Raw genomic sequence first — 16737 nt, 5'->3', positions numbered from 1 at the left:
TTTATGTAGCTCGAAAATCAAACAATTAAACGAGCGTTCAAAATTTAACAGCCTAAGATTCTACTTGTCCAGAATCAAAGAAATTGCAATTAAAAATTTAAGTTTCATTTATACCGCGCCATGGTTATAGTATATGGATCCCTCGCTCACTAATTTAGAAGATTATTAATAATAAAAATTGATAAAATTAATTTATTTCTGACTCATTCCAATGTCCCTTCTTATATTTGTAGAAGATAAATAACGAAAAGTGATTTACTTATTCAATTAGTTATAAATGTATACAGCGGTATTTGAAACTTCAGGTCCGTGTCAGTGTAAACATGTAATCGCGTCCATACTTAAAGGTTAATAATGAAAAAATAATTAAATTGAGATTTTTTAATATTTTACTTTTCGGGTACAATTATCCCTCAGGATAATTCCTGGAACACACTGATTGTGAGAACAGAATGCAGTTAGAGATTTTCTCTTTGGCAAGTTAGGGATAAGAAGAAGAAGAGGGTTTTCACGCAAGGTTAACATAATACGGGTAGCCCTTGTATCGGCGGTCGGGGGCCCGATAAGGAGGTTTACAGATAGGATCTACAACGTGGCCGGTTAATTATATATTAATACCTTTGCGTGCAATTCGTGGCTATGTGGCTAGCGTTGTGTGGCAACCAAGTGGGGTTGGATAGCCTGATGAGATGGCTATGGATTGCAGAAAAAAAGGAAGAAAAACTGGTGAGGTGGGGGAGGTTAGTAGCAGTAAGAAGCCAAAGAGAAAAAGAACAAAACGAAAGAAAATAGTGGGAGTAGTCTTTTACATTTTCAAGCGTAAAATTGAGACGTCGTTACCCTGAGACCACTCACCTTTATGTCGACATAACTGGCAATCATTAAGATCGATCTGATTTCCCTGCATTCGATCCGATAAAGAGAGTGAGATGATAAAATTAAAGTAGGATAAAAAGTAAAGTAGATTTTGTGATACAAACAGTTCAACGACTCATGTTTCTTACGAAAATTGTTTTCTGCGGAAGAAACTCCTATTGATAGAATTTGTTAAGAACTTTCAAGATTGTTTCTTCGACAGGAGATAGTAATTTTCATTTAATCAATTATATTAAACAAGATGCTTGATGTTGAACGAAAACTGACAGGTAACGAAAGTTCAAGTATCGGAGAATTCTCTAATTATCTGTTCGGTCTATCTACAAACCGATAATTCTAATATTTTCCCTGCAGTAACTGGTTTACGGAAAATATAATTTAATGACCGATTTTAGCATTTACTTTCAGTCATAGTTATACTAGTCACGCAGCGAACATTATGATAATATATGTAATATATAATTATCATACGCTATGCGTTGTTAACGGTTGTTAACACCTTATTACATTACACAAGTGTCTTTATTTCGCGACCAGGAACAATCTAATAAGCTTGGGTCTATACAAATTCTACTCAAATTATTGGATGAACTTGCAAAAAACGCGCTAAATCACTTATTTCTTATTTTAATTGTCCATCTGTCAAAATAAAATATATGCTTTAATTTAAACTACTATAGAATCACAGAAAAAACAGAAGCTAAACTTTACATCGATTTCCGACGAAAGATTCTCTGCAACAAAACTAAACAATACTTTATCGCTCTAAAAAATTTCCTGCAACAAACTTTATTCTTAGTTTTTTCTGCGATATGATTAATCATCGTAAATTAAAATATATATTAAAAATGGCTTTGAGTAATCTGTAACTTTCATGTAAATATAAAATTTTATTTCAGTAAGAATTAAAAGCAAAAAAATATTAATGAGTTAATGTGGGATTTTCTATAGTTATAAGATATTCGTAAAAAAAAACATTTGGAAATACTGAGCCCTACTGTTTTTAATGCTTTTAATTTAAAATGATATAGATTTGAATGTTTTTTTTCAAACACAAAAATGAATTTTGAAATTTATAATTGAAAGCTCTTCACTTTTTAAAATTTATAAATAAAAATTCTTAAATTGATTAATTGTAGTAGTGTTGTTGAAAAAAATTGTCTTAAGTATGTCAATTTCTTTCAAGAACACTACTACAATTTATCATTATCTGATACAAAAAAAACATCATCATCAACACTGGATCAACAGCATCGATTTGAATGAAGTGTAATTCATTAAATTATAAATTAATTAGTTAAACAATTATTATATATAATTATTACAGAACTGTATCATCTAAGTATCTGAGTAAATTATAATAACCATATTCTATGAATGACGTTTTCTGAGTATATAACAAATGACAAACTTCAGGCGAGAAAAAAGACAAATGCTCTCTTCATTAGGAAACGAAAATCCAAAGTCAAAAAATTAGCAGTTATAACTAATTAAATAAAATAAAATTTTAAAGAAGTTAATTTTGAAAGAGGAGACAGAACAAGAGTTCTGCTTTATTTTGATGGTCAGTATCGAGAAAGATAAAATTATTTTTATTTAATTATAATATCTCCCTCGATGTTAATCATTAAAATAGTACGAAACACTTGTTCTGTCCCCTCTAAAAATTAACTTCTTTTTGAATTTATTTGGTTCATTAATTATTTAATGTGTCCTTAAAGCTTTACTGATCGGGTACACTATATTTCATCAAGATCAAATTTACAATATCAACAACTACACTACTGACTCAGGATGAGAATTTCGAGCACATACCTATTTATGTTTTTACTTTGGATTCTCGTTTTCTGATGAGGAAAGTATTTGTCTCTCAAAACGTCAATAATAAAGGGTCTTTTTAACATCGAGATCTTTTTTCTAAAGTTTAGTATGTGATTGTTATTATACCTTTCACACTTTTAATAGTTATGAATTATTGTATATTAAAAACGGGGTTTTAATAAAAACGGAAATTTTCTTGAATAATAAATTTCGTCTTTAGGATATATGTTATATACGATCTGATTTATATGATGTAGTAGAATTAGAGGTGTCGTAAAAATAAACAGTAACAGGCAGTAAATAAAAAAACAGTGTTTTGCTGGGAGAATTATGGGTGCAGGGAGTGCAGTGCTCGCACTCTCGATGGTTATAAGTAGGAAATAAATTGCGTGCCACGACACACGACTACTGACTGTTTTGCCACCCTCTCACCGCCCCAATCACTAACTATGGGTTGTTACCCCTTGGCGTGTCATTTGCTGAAGAATATTATCCTAGTTGCGTGTTCGACGCGCGACTAGTCAGCCAGTCGATTGTTTTAAACGACCGATCGAAATCGGTTTATTCATTAACGCAAACAAACCATAGGTTGGCATCGATCTTAATTACTATAACAACAGAAAAGCAATCGACACAGGCGAATTGAAAAAGATCTGACTAACGAATTCAGAAGTAATATATATTTAAATTTGTGTTCCAATTCCGTATATGTGAGGACTCGAACCCCCGATATCGTAGTCGTGCGAAATATAATGCCAAAAAAAAGGGTAACATAAAGTTCATCTTCGTCTTTCGAGGTTTGTTAGTATCTTACTTTGAAGCCATCAAAAGGATTTTTGAAAATGAAGAACAAAAAATCTATAATAGTCCATCTTTGTGTTTCAATTTAAATGGAAACTCTTATGGTAATTGATTCCTTTTATGACTTTTCCAAATTTTCGAGGAAATGTTTGTAAACCTTTTATAAAACCTTCGTTCCAATCCATTAGTACAAAACCATTTGATAGCGATTTCACCAATTGAAAATAATATAATAAGCACCACAGTTCTTTACCTAAATTAGATTTTTAAATTAAGAAGTAAGAAATTACCAAGAAAAGAATATTCACTTCTCAAAATCAAAATAACTTTTGAACTTGATTACTTGATAAATTAATAATTTTTTTAAACGTAATCTACAAGTCAATCAGCCAGCAATTGAATGTATGCAAATTGTTTACCGATTTGCTTTTTCTATCAGCGGATTCTGCTTCTGTTCTCAATTGATTAAATTGATTAACAGAATGGCTTTAAATCTATCAAGCAATTATAAAACCTAGATGAACAATAAATTCCATTTTTTTAAATATCAAGCCGAATAATCTTCGCCCGAGTCAAATGTATTTTTCTGCCTGATTGTCGTATCCTTCGAAATGACGCCTATCGTCGAAAGTGCTATTTATCCGCAGTGTCTACTACCATTTTGAGAGGATCCCTTCTTTAAAAAATGTACCCGAAAATCCAAAAAAGGCTGAAAAAATAATGTGAAATAATATAATTTATGCATTGCCATTTTCTAATTATTGAACAAACAACGGAATATAATTTTCTTACCAATTCGGTTTTTCTAGAAACAAACGGTGTTCCTTTCTTAATTGTCCTAAAGGAAAAAAACAAATCTTTTTCAATCTACAAGCAATTTTTAAATCTAGAGGAAAAGTAAATTCCATTTTGCAAAATATCAAGCAGAATCCTCTTGAGCCAAGTCATGAATACAAGTTTGGCTGATTACCATGGTCTGATCCTTGGAAATGACGCGTATCGACGCACGTTTTATTTATCCGAAGAGTGTCTACCACTTTGAGAGGGTCGCCTCTTTGAAAAGTTTGCGCGGTAATCCGACAGAGGCTAATTAATGTTCGTTACGCAAGAAGCGGCTAGTCGATTAGAGCCGATGCAATAAATAACAATTTTAATTATCAGTCGCTCCGTTAGCCGCTGGCTAAATTTCACCGGTGATGGCGTGAATTCTTCGAAGTAAATATATATATAAAGATTATAAAGTATCATCGCAAAACGTCCGCGGAATAACAATTTAGAAAGGAAAGTGAAGATGCGTACCTAATTAAATCCAATAGACTTTAATCACCTCCGTGAAAATATTATTACTCCTTTTAAGTAAAATTTATTGAAAGGTAAGGAAATGTGTATCAATTTAAAAATAAATTGCAGACAACATTTTGTTGTATTTTTACTTTGTAAAAATGTAAGCCTGTAGAGACTGATAAGGTATAAAAAATCATTTCAGTAACTGACATGTCTTTTCGAGGTCAGACCTGATTAAAAATTAATAATTCAATTTTTACAAATGAGTGTTTTATCCATTAAGGATAAAGTTTTATGTTTCTTGATGTTTTTCATTGAAAGAGTAATAGCAATCGATAATTTAATAACTATAAATATGATGAAGAGAGATCTTTTAATTAAAATTTGTTCATATTTAAAAGCATATTAGACATATCTGCATAACTACACTGAACAATATTTTATTCTCGCGAATGATTTAAATTGTTTTATCATTTAATGAACTGTAAATTCCGATATTACCAGGAGAAATATTAACAAAAGTCAGAAAAATAATGATAGTTGTAACTATGTCACTATAAGCGTTACTGCAAATGTGAACACTTAATTTAATACCTGTCCTATTACACGAAAATAATGCGACCACGCTGGGAAAAGGTACTGTATTTCAGGTTCTGGCAACGTTTATGAAACCCTCAGGCTCTGGTGAGTTTAATTTTATCCAAATAAATTGTAGAACGGTTATTTAAAAACCTTATTTCACTCTTATTTGCGTCATTTCAAGCATTTATCATGCCATATTAAACACTCATCTTCTTTCGGATGAAGAAATCTTTCACTTTCTGAGAAATATACTTTTTTAATGACACTATGGTTACTGACCATAAATACGTGTGAGAGGAATTGTTCCGCATGTTTTTGTCAATAATCTTAGTCTACTAATTTTTTCAATATTTTATGGACTAAAATTAAAAGAAAATTATGCAAAGAATGTTAAATATTATATATACATTAAAGACTGAAATATATTTACCAGTAATTTACATGCATTAAAAAAAATCTTCTTATCTATAAATAAATATAATGCTCGTAACCTTTGAAGTGAAAAAAGGGATCTTGCAATTTGAATTTCGCGCCATAGTAAAATATAGAGTAAAGTTTATGTTTAAGCGTGGTAATACTAGGGTTGTATAGTTTCGTGATACTTTGGCCAAATAAAAAGTTTAATGAAATTTTGGAAACGTTTTAAACTTACAAAAGTTTAAAATATTAAAGCAGAACATTTAAAAATATTTAAAAAGTGCTTAATTCTGTATTAATACATATATAATTATTAATGTGATATTAACTTTCATATTGACATAATTATTTCATTGAAAATTAATTCTTGTTGGTTGATTAAAAATGTTATTATTTTATGGAAAACTCTATAATTTTATTACAAAGTCAATTTTTTGTTGTACACTCAATTGTTCTGTTGAAAATTCCTCTCTTTTAAATTAAGAGTTCAACCATTTTAATAGAAAATTCATCTTTTTGATTTAAAATGTAACTATTTTATTAAAAAATTAGTTTTTTTACTGAGAATTTAAGTATTCTGGTTAAAAGTTTGCCGTTTCTGGCGCGAACATTCATCATTTTAATTGAAAAGTCATATCTTTTGTTGAAAATTTAATTATTTTATTGAAAACGAGATTTTTTTAATTATCTTTTTTACCTGAAAATTTAACTATTCCATTTTTTATCATTATTTTTTCCGTATAAATTAAATTTTTTCGTTAGTTAAGAATGCAAACTTTTGATACTCTATATATTTAAATGAGGCATTTTTGTACTGCATCAACCAGTAACTGAATTCTAGCTATGAATAAGCAATTTCTAGTGATAAATTAGTCAAATTTACTAATTTATCACTGGTTGAGATTAGTTGAAATTTCTACTCATTAAGCTTCTGCATATTTAAAAATTAATCTGTTTTGGTTAACGATTCGTTTTTTTTTTAAATTAATCTTTTCAACTATTTTAGACTTAAAATAAAAATCTATTTTGTTTAAATATCAACTATTAAATTTTTCTTTGAGAATTTGTCTGGTTTGGTTGAAAATTGAACTACTGACCTAAGAAAGAACTACTTTGTACAAAAAATTTTTTTTAAGTCTGATCATTTTAGTTGAAAATTCATATCTTCGGTTGAAAATGCAACTATCTTATTAAAACGTTGAGTATTTTCTTTGAAATTCAATATTTTTACTTGGATATACGAGTAGTATTTAAAAAAAAAAGTATATTCTGATCGAATATTGTGAGTCTCTTTACTTTATGTAACTTTAAAAAAAACTTTAAGATGAGTATTTAAGAGGATAATCACACATTTTCTCACGAAGTGGCAATCAGTAATTTTTGAGATAGGGAAACGTGAATCGGAAATCGAAAGGTTGAAGAAAAATCCATTCTTTTAAATATTCCATTTTTGAATCATCTCTTCCCTAAACTTAAAAATGTGAAAAGTTGAATTTTGCGCCAATATGAGCATTATAATAAAAAATTGTGGCATGAAATTTAAATCTATATTCTGATAGAATATTCTGGGTGTCTTTAATGTATGAAACTTAAAAAATCTTTAAAATGACTATTTAAAAGCATAATCACACATTTTCTCACGAAGTGGCAATCAGTAATTCTTGAGATAAAGTAACGTGCTTCGAAAGTCAGAGGGTATTAAAGGGCGCCCCTGTTCTTTGAACGTAACAATTTAGTCGCGTAGTGAGCTGATTAGGGCTGAGCGAAGAAGTTACTCGAAAAGTAATATAAGAAGATGCTTATCGGCCAAGACAATTAGCGGGCATATAAATACCGCGTATTTATAGTCCGCCAGCCGTATCAGCCTCCACCCCCGCTATAACTCAAACTATTTAATTAATGTTTTTCTCCTTTTTTGCTCGGTCTCACATCGCGGACCACAGTGTCGATAAGGAAACCGGGGTGCCCTACACCAGTCACGAGAACGACGAAGAAGCCCGAGAATTTCTGGTAAGCTCGATAAAAAAAGTTAGAGCTTCAAAGGGAAAAAAGTGACGTGAAAAGGATGATGGCCAAATGTAAGAAACCAATCTGGAAGAGATAGGTTGAAGTTTTAAGATAAAAAGTGTAACAAGAATTTTGTTTTTGACAAATGTGAGATATTGATAATGCTTTAAGGATGTGTAATCTCACGATTTTTAGAAGTTTGTCCTTAATTTTAGAATTGTATTCAATTTCGAAAATAACCAAAGTGTAAGCAAAAGTGTTGAGAATTCAATGTAACTTTTATATAAAAGATCAATTCGCTAATAAAATGTTATGTTATGCAATTTATAATGAAGAGGAAAATTGAAACGTCAGGAAAAGTACCAAAACAATTCGAAGTTTGCAATTTTTATAAATAATTTTTATCATATACATTATGAATTTAAAAATAAAATAAAGAAAGTATTTTATTTTTTCAAAAGTGGCGCTGGGTTATTTGTGCGAATAAAGGGGTAAAAATGGTATTCTTAGGTGATTAACCTTTTCTGACCCTACGGTAACTTATAGGTTACATAAATTTCTATTGCTTCTCTTCTAAGCACGATAATTAGATTATAATCTTTTATGACAGCACTGGAAAAGTTGCATTATATTAGCTTACATGTCAAATACAAGAAATAATAAGTTTCGAAAAGGAAAAAGCTTCTAGAGATTTTATGGTTTGTAAATTAACTTATATTTTAAAAAATCGTTTGCTTTTGCGTTATAATTTCATCTCAAAATATAGTTTGCTGCGCTTCGTTAAATCTTTGTTTTTAAACTCTTAGGTTAAATAGTTACATATTTCTTCATTTCTGAGTCTAATAATAATGTAAATTTATGAAGGACGTAAGAATATTAGGGATCATTCATCACTTTTATTACTATTTTAAAATAAAGAAAGCAGTAAACAAAAACAATGACTGAAAGAAAGCTTGCTTGCAAATACAAAAATGTGGCCAAGGAGGTAATGAAGATATAATAATGCAAACTTAAGAATCAGATTAGTGTCTATTTAAAATCTAATATATGTTTGTAATATAATTATGAAGTGAACAGGAAATGTAGGTTAACCTTTGACAGTGAAGAAACAGAGGAAATTACTTATTGGGTATTTTATAGCTATGCTAATACCATGTTTCTGTCTTTCCTTATTACACCTGGTGAACGTATATTTCAGAATTTATTGTTATTTTAATAGTTAATTTTAGATGTTGTAAGAATTAATAAGATTTTATTTTCTGTGATTTTATCTCAATTTGGACGATCTCGATTTTAAAAGAATAAATTTTCCTCGAAGATTTAAAATTTGGCAGCTTCCGAGGAATTAATCACTATAATGTTCAATACATCCAAATTAGATCAAATTAAATTCAAATTCTATAAACTGCCTGAACTATATAATTCTCGATCAATTTTCTTTTCGAAGACTAAAAAATGTACCATTATATTTAGAAATTACTGATAAGTAGAGGAATACACAATTTCCGACAATTTGTATTCTATTTTAATTTTTCAAGCATCCCGGTATTGAAGCATTAATATATTATGTACAGTTGTTGTACTTGTTGTACCGAAAAATTTTGTAAACAATGAATTTTTTCAATTTTTAATTAGAATGGGATAATGTATTGAAAATATTCAACTTTTTTAAACCTTCATACATAAAAACCATCCATTCCATAATACAATACTAAAAAAGCATTGAATTTGGCAAAATCATTTCCAGAACATTGAAGCATTAAACTATGGACAAATACAAATTTGGTAGACCTCAGTAAATATGAATTAATTTTTGGAAGAATTCAATTTTCAAAAAATCCTACTGCAAAAGGAAACTTCGACAAATTTACTTGCTCTATTTAAAACAATTAAACACAGGATAAACCTTACTCAGAAAAGCGCTCATTCAAAAGCGCTTAATTTTCAAAATACATATTTTCTTAACATTGAATTTAAGATAGGTGAGACCATCTAGGTAGATAAAGAACCTATAATAGATATATTAATTAATTATAAATGCTGATATATGTAAAGTAATTCATTTAATTTAATTAATACTGAAGATACTGTACATGTAAATAAATTAAAATTATAATTAATTATTTTACATATATTTGTGTTGTTAATGAATGATTATCTACTGTATATTCATTATTTAATGTAATAGGATATGTGATCTCCCCTACATCTATTGCTAATTTTCATTCATCAAAGTGGGCCTACCTTGGGGAACCCGGGCCACTCATTTTATATTTTATCATTTGATTTCTTTTTTCTGAATATAAATCCGAAAGATTATTGATTGATTTCTGTGAAATTAACGTCAAACTTGACTTTAGAGACTGTTTGATTCAGTTGCATACCTAAGTTTTAATAAAAATATTATTAGGATAAGGCTGTAATTTTCAGTATTGCGGTTAACTCGAGTAAAAACTCTTTCTAAATGTTGACATTTTTTATACAGTTATGTCACCTATCTTATTGTACATCGTGTGAATTGTAATTATCTAAAAATTATCTACAATTTAAACCAAGCTGAGATACAGTACAATTTCAGCTGCAGAATAATTCTTAGAAAAATATTTGTATTTGTGGAGGAAAGCGGGACATTGGTCAAGAATTGTGTCCCGAGGTGAAACCGTTCCGATTATTATAAAATGCTATTCACGAAAATGTTTCCCAATATCGACAGAATTATATTTTTATTTTGTGTTCTGATATATGAAGCAACATATATTAGGTTTTGCTTGTACTAAAAATAAACATGTAGTTTCATATTGTTACTCATAATTTATATTCAATTCACCTTAAAATAAAAGCTTTTAATTTATGATATTTTACCAGTTAGTATTACAAAACAGCCATTTTTGCCTTATTTCACACAAAGTGGACGTCTTGAAGCCAAAAAAAGGGGTAATTGCGGAACACTTTGGACTGCAATAACTAGTTACTTATCGCTAAATTAAATGCTTTAACTTCAGAATACGATAGGGGAAAAGTTGGGCATTACACATTAAAAACATTAATATCTCGTTTTAAATCCTGCCAGTGATATATTAAGAACATTTTTAAAAATGTCCCACTTAGCTCCTGTATCGGTAACTACGCATTTTTTCAAAAAAATATTCAAGGAACATATTACAGAAACGAAAATGAATAAAATTAAAATAACATTCGGTATAAAAGTGATACAACTTGACGAGGACTTGACGTATGGTCGTTAGTGCTGCGAGGGGTGGAAATTTGACGATTCAATTTGCTCCTCTCGGCGCGAGATTCGAGCCCGTGGCACTCTACGGTGGACACGCAACGGTATTTGAAAATTAGTTCGCGTTCGAGGAGCTGGTACGAAGAGAACGGCAACGTTCTCGGCGCGGATCAGGTGGTGGCAAAGGGGGTGAAACGAAGAGGCAACTGTGGGGTGCCCCCGACGGAAGGGAGAAAGAAAGAAGTTTTGAAAAGGGACTAACGACCGGCAGTTAACGGCGGCTCTGAAATTGCTGGTTGCCCGCCGCATCTTCCACGGCTGGCCTGGCCAAGAATTATTAAACTGTAGTTTAGTTTAAATTAAGTTATTACCCCAAGCCGGCTCGTTTTGTTTTTCCTCTTTCACCACGACTATCTGGTCTTCTACCTCTCTCGCTCACTCCTCTCTTTTCTCTCTCCCCATCCACCATCACCGTCTACTTCGTATTCCTCTCATAACCCTGGCATTCCCCCTTTCGCCCCCAAGTTTTTCCTTCCAAATTTTTCATGCTGGTCCTCAAAATGATGGATTTTCAAACCATCCATCCTCCATCATTATTTCACGATTAGCGGCAAGTTGACAAAAAACGAGAATGAGATTCTAAGACTTGACGATCAATTTTGTTATTCCCTTTCCTTCTGACATAGAGATTTAAAACAATATAATAATAGCCATAAGAAAATAAAACGAGATATGCCGACTCTATTAGAGATGGGACTCGTAAAGCACTCTGACACTTTATCATGATCGAGTAGTAAGGTCGTAATTAACATTTCTTAAGCACAGAGGATATATATCTCGCCTATTACGAACCGTTTTAAGCGAGAAGTCTTTATAAATCATGCATCCGATAGAATTTTGTTCTGAGTTTAATTAAATGATTGTGTCATTTAATAATTAAAGAGTCCTTTAGTGCTGAATACGCTCCTGTCTTGCAAAGTACTTTTACCTTCAGAGTTAAAGCTTGAGTAAAATGCAGAGAACAGCTTTAGTGCTGCTTAGTGTTTAAGGGAGAGCAATGGTATGGAAATTGTAAAATAGAGTGTGTTTCTCGGTGAACACATGTTCCTCCACAAAAGTAATACAAAAGTGCCACAAAATGAACACTTGACCAATCTCTTGACGCAAAGTTTTACGATCGTGTATTAAAAAGTTTAACGACCATGTAAACCGAGAAAATGCTCCTAAGACGCGGAACATTCTCGCGAAGTAAATTACGTAATAAGGGAGTTTTTTAATGATTTAATTCAATCCTGTTACTTCTTGGGTTAATTTCACATGACATTGAAGCAAATATTATGCTTGTAGGCCGTAATTAAATTAAGCTGCTACTTATAATCGACATGAACGTCAGATAAATTTTCTTTACAAAAATACTTGAGAATATTAATTATATACTTTTAGAAAACTTTACTCTTTTTACAAATAGTGAAAACTATATTTCAATCTAAAAAATCAAACAGGTGAATGCTTACTTAACAACAGCTTAACATTAACTTTAACAACGCTGCGTTTTTCAATTTCAGCACGACTAATGAACTTCTAATTTTAAATACTGTGATAACAGTATCGTTCATAAGTGATAATGATAATATCCCGAATGGTATCCACTCAGAGTTAATTGCTTTATGCTTAATTATTTGATTGCAGGTAACGTTTAAATAAATTATTTTCATTACTTTTATAGGATATAGATCAATTACTTTATTAGTCTCAAGAATAAGCGTCCGTCCCACACCTACGAAATAACATCATAAAGTTTCGAATTTCACGTCGATTTCATCGAGGGACACTTTCACCAAAATCGAATCATGTTTAAGAGGTATTCTTCCGTGCTGTTTCTCGACAATATAAACAAGTGTTAGGTGTGGCGAATGGGATCACGTAAAAAACAGATTTCCACCCTCGACATGGTGCTTTCTAGGCGAAACGTGATTCCTGCCGTCGGGAGAAGGGCGTATAGACTGAGACTGCAGCGTAAGCGGTCCCGAGGGGATGGCAAGAACGATCTTATGATTGACCGCGTTACGGAATTCCCACTGGACCATTTTCCGTACATTGTTCTCTATGTTTCGGAAAACGATTGTACAATATTCAGCTTAGAAACGAAGCCAGACTTATCAAACAATTTTATTTACGAATAGACTTTTATAAAAAGAAACCCGATATTTGGTATATACAAATTTCCAGTTTTAATGAAACATCAATCTAGGATGTACCAAAACATCCTCTCAAACTGGTTTAACGAGTTATATACCAAACAAAACAAATAATTCTACAGTTCTTTAATTCTGTTTATCGTATCCTCTTCCTATTTCCCAACAAATTGCAAAAACAGTAGAATGTTGATAAACCTGTTCAGTATCGTTTACACCATAATTAAGACCAATTGATCTTTTTATGGGACAATGTCCAAAGAATGGACAAAAACTCTCAACACACAGGATATTATCAAAAAGAAATTGATTAAAATGAAACAATATGATATAATCAGTTCTATACTTTTCATTTTGACATCTGTCCCTATTGAAAATTTATAAAGTATTAACCAAATCGCGGAACGTTTAAAATATTATGAAAAATAAATCAACTAGAAACAACTAACATGATACAATCGTATCATCCAAAGAATCTTTTTGAATCGCCACAACAATTTCTGAAGAGATGACACGAAACCTAAAGTAATTATTACCTTTCTTATCATCATCATCGTCCCCGTGATCGCCTCCATGATGTAGATGATGAGCTCCTGGATGATGAGAACCAATGTTTGGTACAAGGGGATGATTTCCGAGTGCTGGATGGGGATGATGGGGATGATGATGGCTCAGGAATCTGACAGCAGCAGCCGCAGCTTGATGCTGTGCCTGCATCGTCTGCTGGACTTGACTTTGCACCTGTCCAAGGACCTGGTGATGAGGTGGCCATCCTGCGAGGTGAAACGGAAAAACCGGTGTCGCCCTCTGGAATAACCTCGCGGGTGCCAGAAGTGAACCTCCGGAGGCGGCAGATCCGCCACCAGGAGGCGGCGGAAAGGACAAACCACCTCCTGGTTCCAGAACCATGTTGGGAATCAACTTGAGATCTTTTGTCTCCCTTACGGAGATGCTTTTTTCAGGACCTTTCGTATTCTCATTGATGGGACACTTCACCAAAATCCCGTCGGTAAGAAACTGTTGTCTCGAGTTTCGTTTCACAACGTCCGATACATTTTTCTCGTAGCAGAAATTTTGGTGTATACTTTATAGTTTTACTAATAGAGAAATTAGTGCAGGTGTCTCGATTAACAGATGTTACTATCTCAAGATGTCACTGAATACCATCAGCTAGATATTAATATATCGAGGTTTCTTAATGTAAGAAGTTTCGTAAATTGGAGCAGTAACCGGCCGTCGGATAGCAGCGAGACTATCAAAAGAGAGTGTTCCCTTTTATAGGTATTTTCCTAAGAAACAACACTCGGCACTCATCAAGAAACAATCTCCTTAGTTTCTCTAATATATTCTTGAAGCACCAGATTAAAATCGTAACACACAAGAACTAACAAACTCGCACATACAAGTCAAGATCCTAAAAGTCAAAGCTCTTCTCTTCGATGATGCACTTCAAACAAGTATAAAAGCCTTCGAAAGAAGCTAGCACTATCCTATAATGAGATTCTCCCACGTGAGCGGAAGTCAGCCTGTCATCTATATTCATCTCTGAAGCAATCGTTTTGACAACTCTCTTAAAACACTTTGCAATCATTATTGACACCTGACATCGCTGCCTAACATTTCAATCTTCCAACCAAGCGTCCTCACTTAGATGTCACTTGTAAATTCCTCTTTTTGCGTTGAACGTTGTAAAGATCACAGAACACACTCAACGAAAAAATGTCACAAGGATGTCCAAACTGATCACAGTGTCCCTGATGTAGATTACCGGGAGGATAACGATTCCTATCGTTGATAACGAGGCACAGGTGATAAGATTTGAACTCGAAAACAGTTTCAAATACTGTCGCGTGACACAAACAAATTCAGGGAATTTGAGGAAGCCGGCTTTTGTAGACCACTACGGCGCGAGCCAACGGCACAGCACTATCTGCCTTCAGTCTCAGACCAAAGGCTCCCCTCGGTCCGCGATACCTAAACCAGTTTCGGTTTCCACCCAGGGAAAGCTTATTGGTTGGCGTTGTTGCGGGTTCCGGGGAACTGTGGTATCGCTGGCGAATGGCAACCCTGGGATTACCGAAGCGACTCCGCCTAGCATGTGGAACTTTTTTGTACCGGAATTGAATCGACGCCCCTTCCTCCGAGTACGAGGCTGATGGAGGGGACAAATCAATTGACGGCTACCCTGTAACCGGCCGCAAGATGGCTCCTCCCTGCCACCACCATTCCACCACGTCTGAAAAACCACCCCTGGCTTCACTACAGCCAGTCTATCTCCGACGATTTCTGCTGCTGATGTTTTTAACTGAATGGATGATAAAGATGATGAAGACGAAGATGATTTTATGTTGGTTTCTGAGGCTGAGAAAGGTTCTTTGGTGAAATCAATTCGTGTTTCTGAGCTCCGTGGAAAAGTCAGAATGGATTTACAGTTTATTGATATTTTTACGAGTTTGGTTTTCATAGTATTGTTAGTTTTTGAGTAGATACGAGGGGACAAGTGGATAATTAAAATTTTCAGATAATCAGTGATTTTATATAGAAAATAAGTGCTGGTTTTATGGTGGTAAATATTTATTTTAAAAAAGTCATAAGCTATTAATACTTTGGGAGCGATATATTTTTTTACTTGCCAAAGAAATTTGAATGCTGATGCCAACTTGTTTAAATCTCAAAATTCTTCGTGAACTTCAATTTTGGAATTTTTCTTATTCTTACACTTTTTAAATTGGCATATTAGAACCTTTGAACGTATTTCAATTGAAAAATAACTAGGGACAATTTTTTTTAATTTGTGAATAAATCCGAAGTCCTTTGGCAATCATCGAAGCAAAATTCAAAACATAATATGATTACTTTTTATACAAATTAAAGGCTAAAGGAAAATTCTTCCAGTATTGAAAATCCATAGGTCGTTGAACGATTGTTGCTTCGTTATCTTTTTTATTTTTAAATGAAAAAACTTTAAACGCAGCTGCTTTAGAAGGGAAGCGTGATATTTGCTTAATTATTGTGATACACTTGTTATTTCCCCCAAATGATCTCATATTGTTCAAATGATAAATGATAATTGACATTGTTATTTTTCTTCAGTTTATATATTTTTTAACACAAATTACGATTAATGCAATAATGATTGAACACGATTTTAAATGTTTTTCAGCATATAAAAATTCCATTTATTCACCTTCAAGGGTTACTTTGATCCAAACATAGCCAGAAACAGTTCTCTGCAAACTAAAGTTTTGTTTGCTGATTTTTGAAAACTATAGAATCCAAAATGAAATTTTTTACGAAATCTCATTTTTGGGTAAAGATAGGGGTTGGAAAATCACAGGAAGGAAAGCATGAAAAAAAAGGAAAAGACAAGCGAGAAAGGGATGCAGGTTATGAAAAATTGATCGACCGCGATATCTCACGTTTAGGCGAGACTCTGGTGAAGGAACCAGGGCACGCGCAGCTCATACATCAAATCCTGGCGACCCGAGCTGTGCTTTAATATGAAACTTAAATAACGATACACGA

The 16737-nt window shown here is 32.5% G+C and overlaps 1 protein-coding gene across 1 annotated transcript in view; it reads right to left on the bottom strand.

The window, feature by feature from the left end:
• The window catches only part of LOC117172150, a 51967-nt gene extending 36864 nt beyond the window's left edge, over positions 1–15103 (bottom strand). The window contains exon 1 of the mRNA XM_033359952.1: positions 13749–15103. Coding sequence (XP_033215843.1) covers positions 13749–14121 — 373 coding nt within the window. The 5' untranslated portion in view covers positions 14122–15103. The remainder of the gene's footprint in view (positions 1–13748) is intronic.
• Positions 15104–16737: the final 1634 nt, after the last annotated feature.

Source organism: Belonocnema kinseyi, chromosome 4 (genome assembly GCF_010883055.1).
Source record: "Belonocnema kinseyi isolate 2016_QV_RU_SX_M_011 chromosome 4, B_treatae_v1, whole genome shotgun sequence".
Taxonomy (NCBI): domain Eukaryota; kingdom Metazoa; phylum Arthropoda; class Insecta; order Hymenoptera; family Cynipidae; genus Belonocnema; species Belonocnema kinseyi.
Note: the sequence above shows the minus strand (reverse complement) of the source record. Positions and strands in the feature narration are given on the sequence as shown.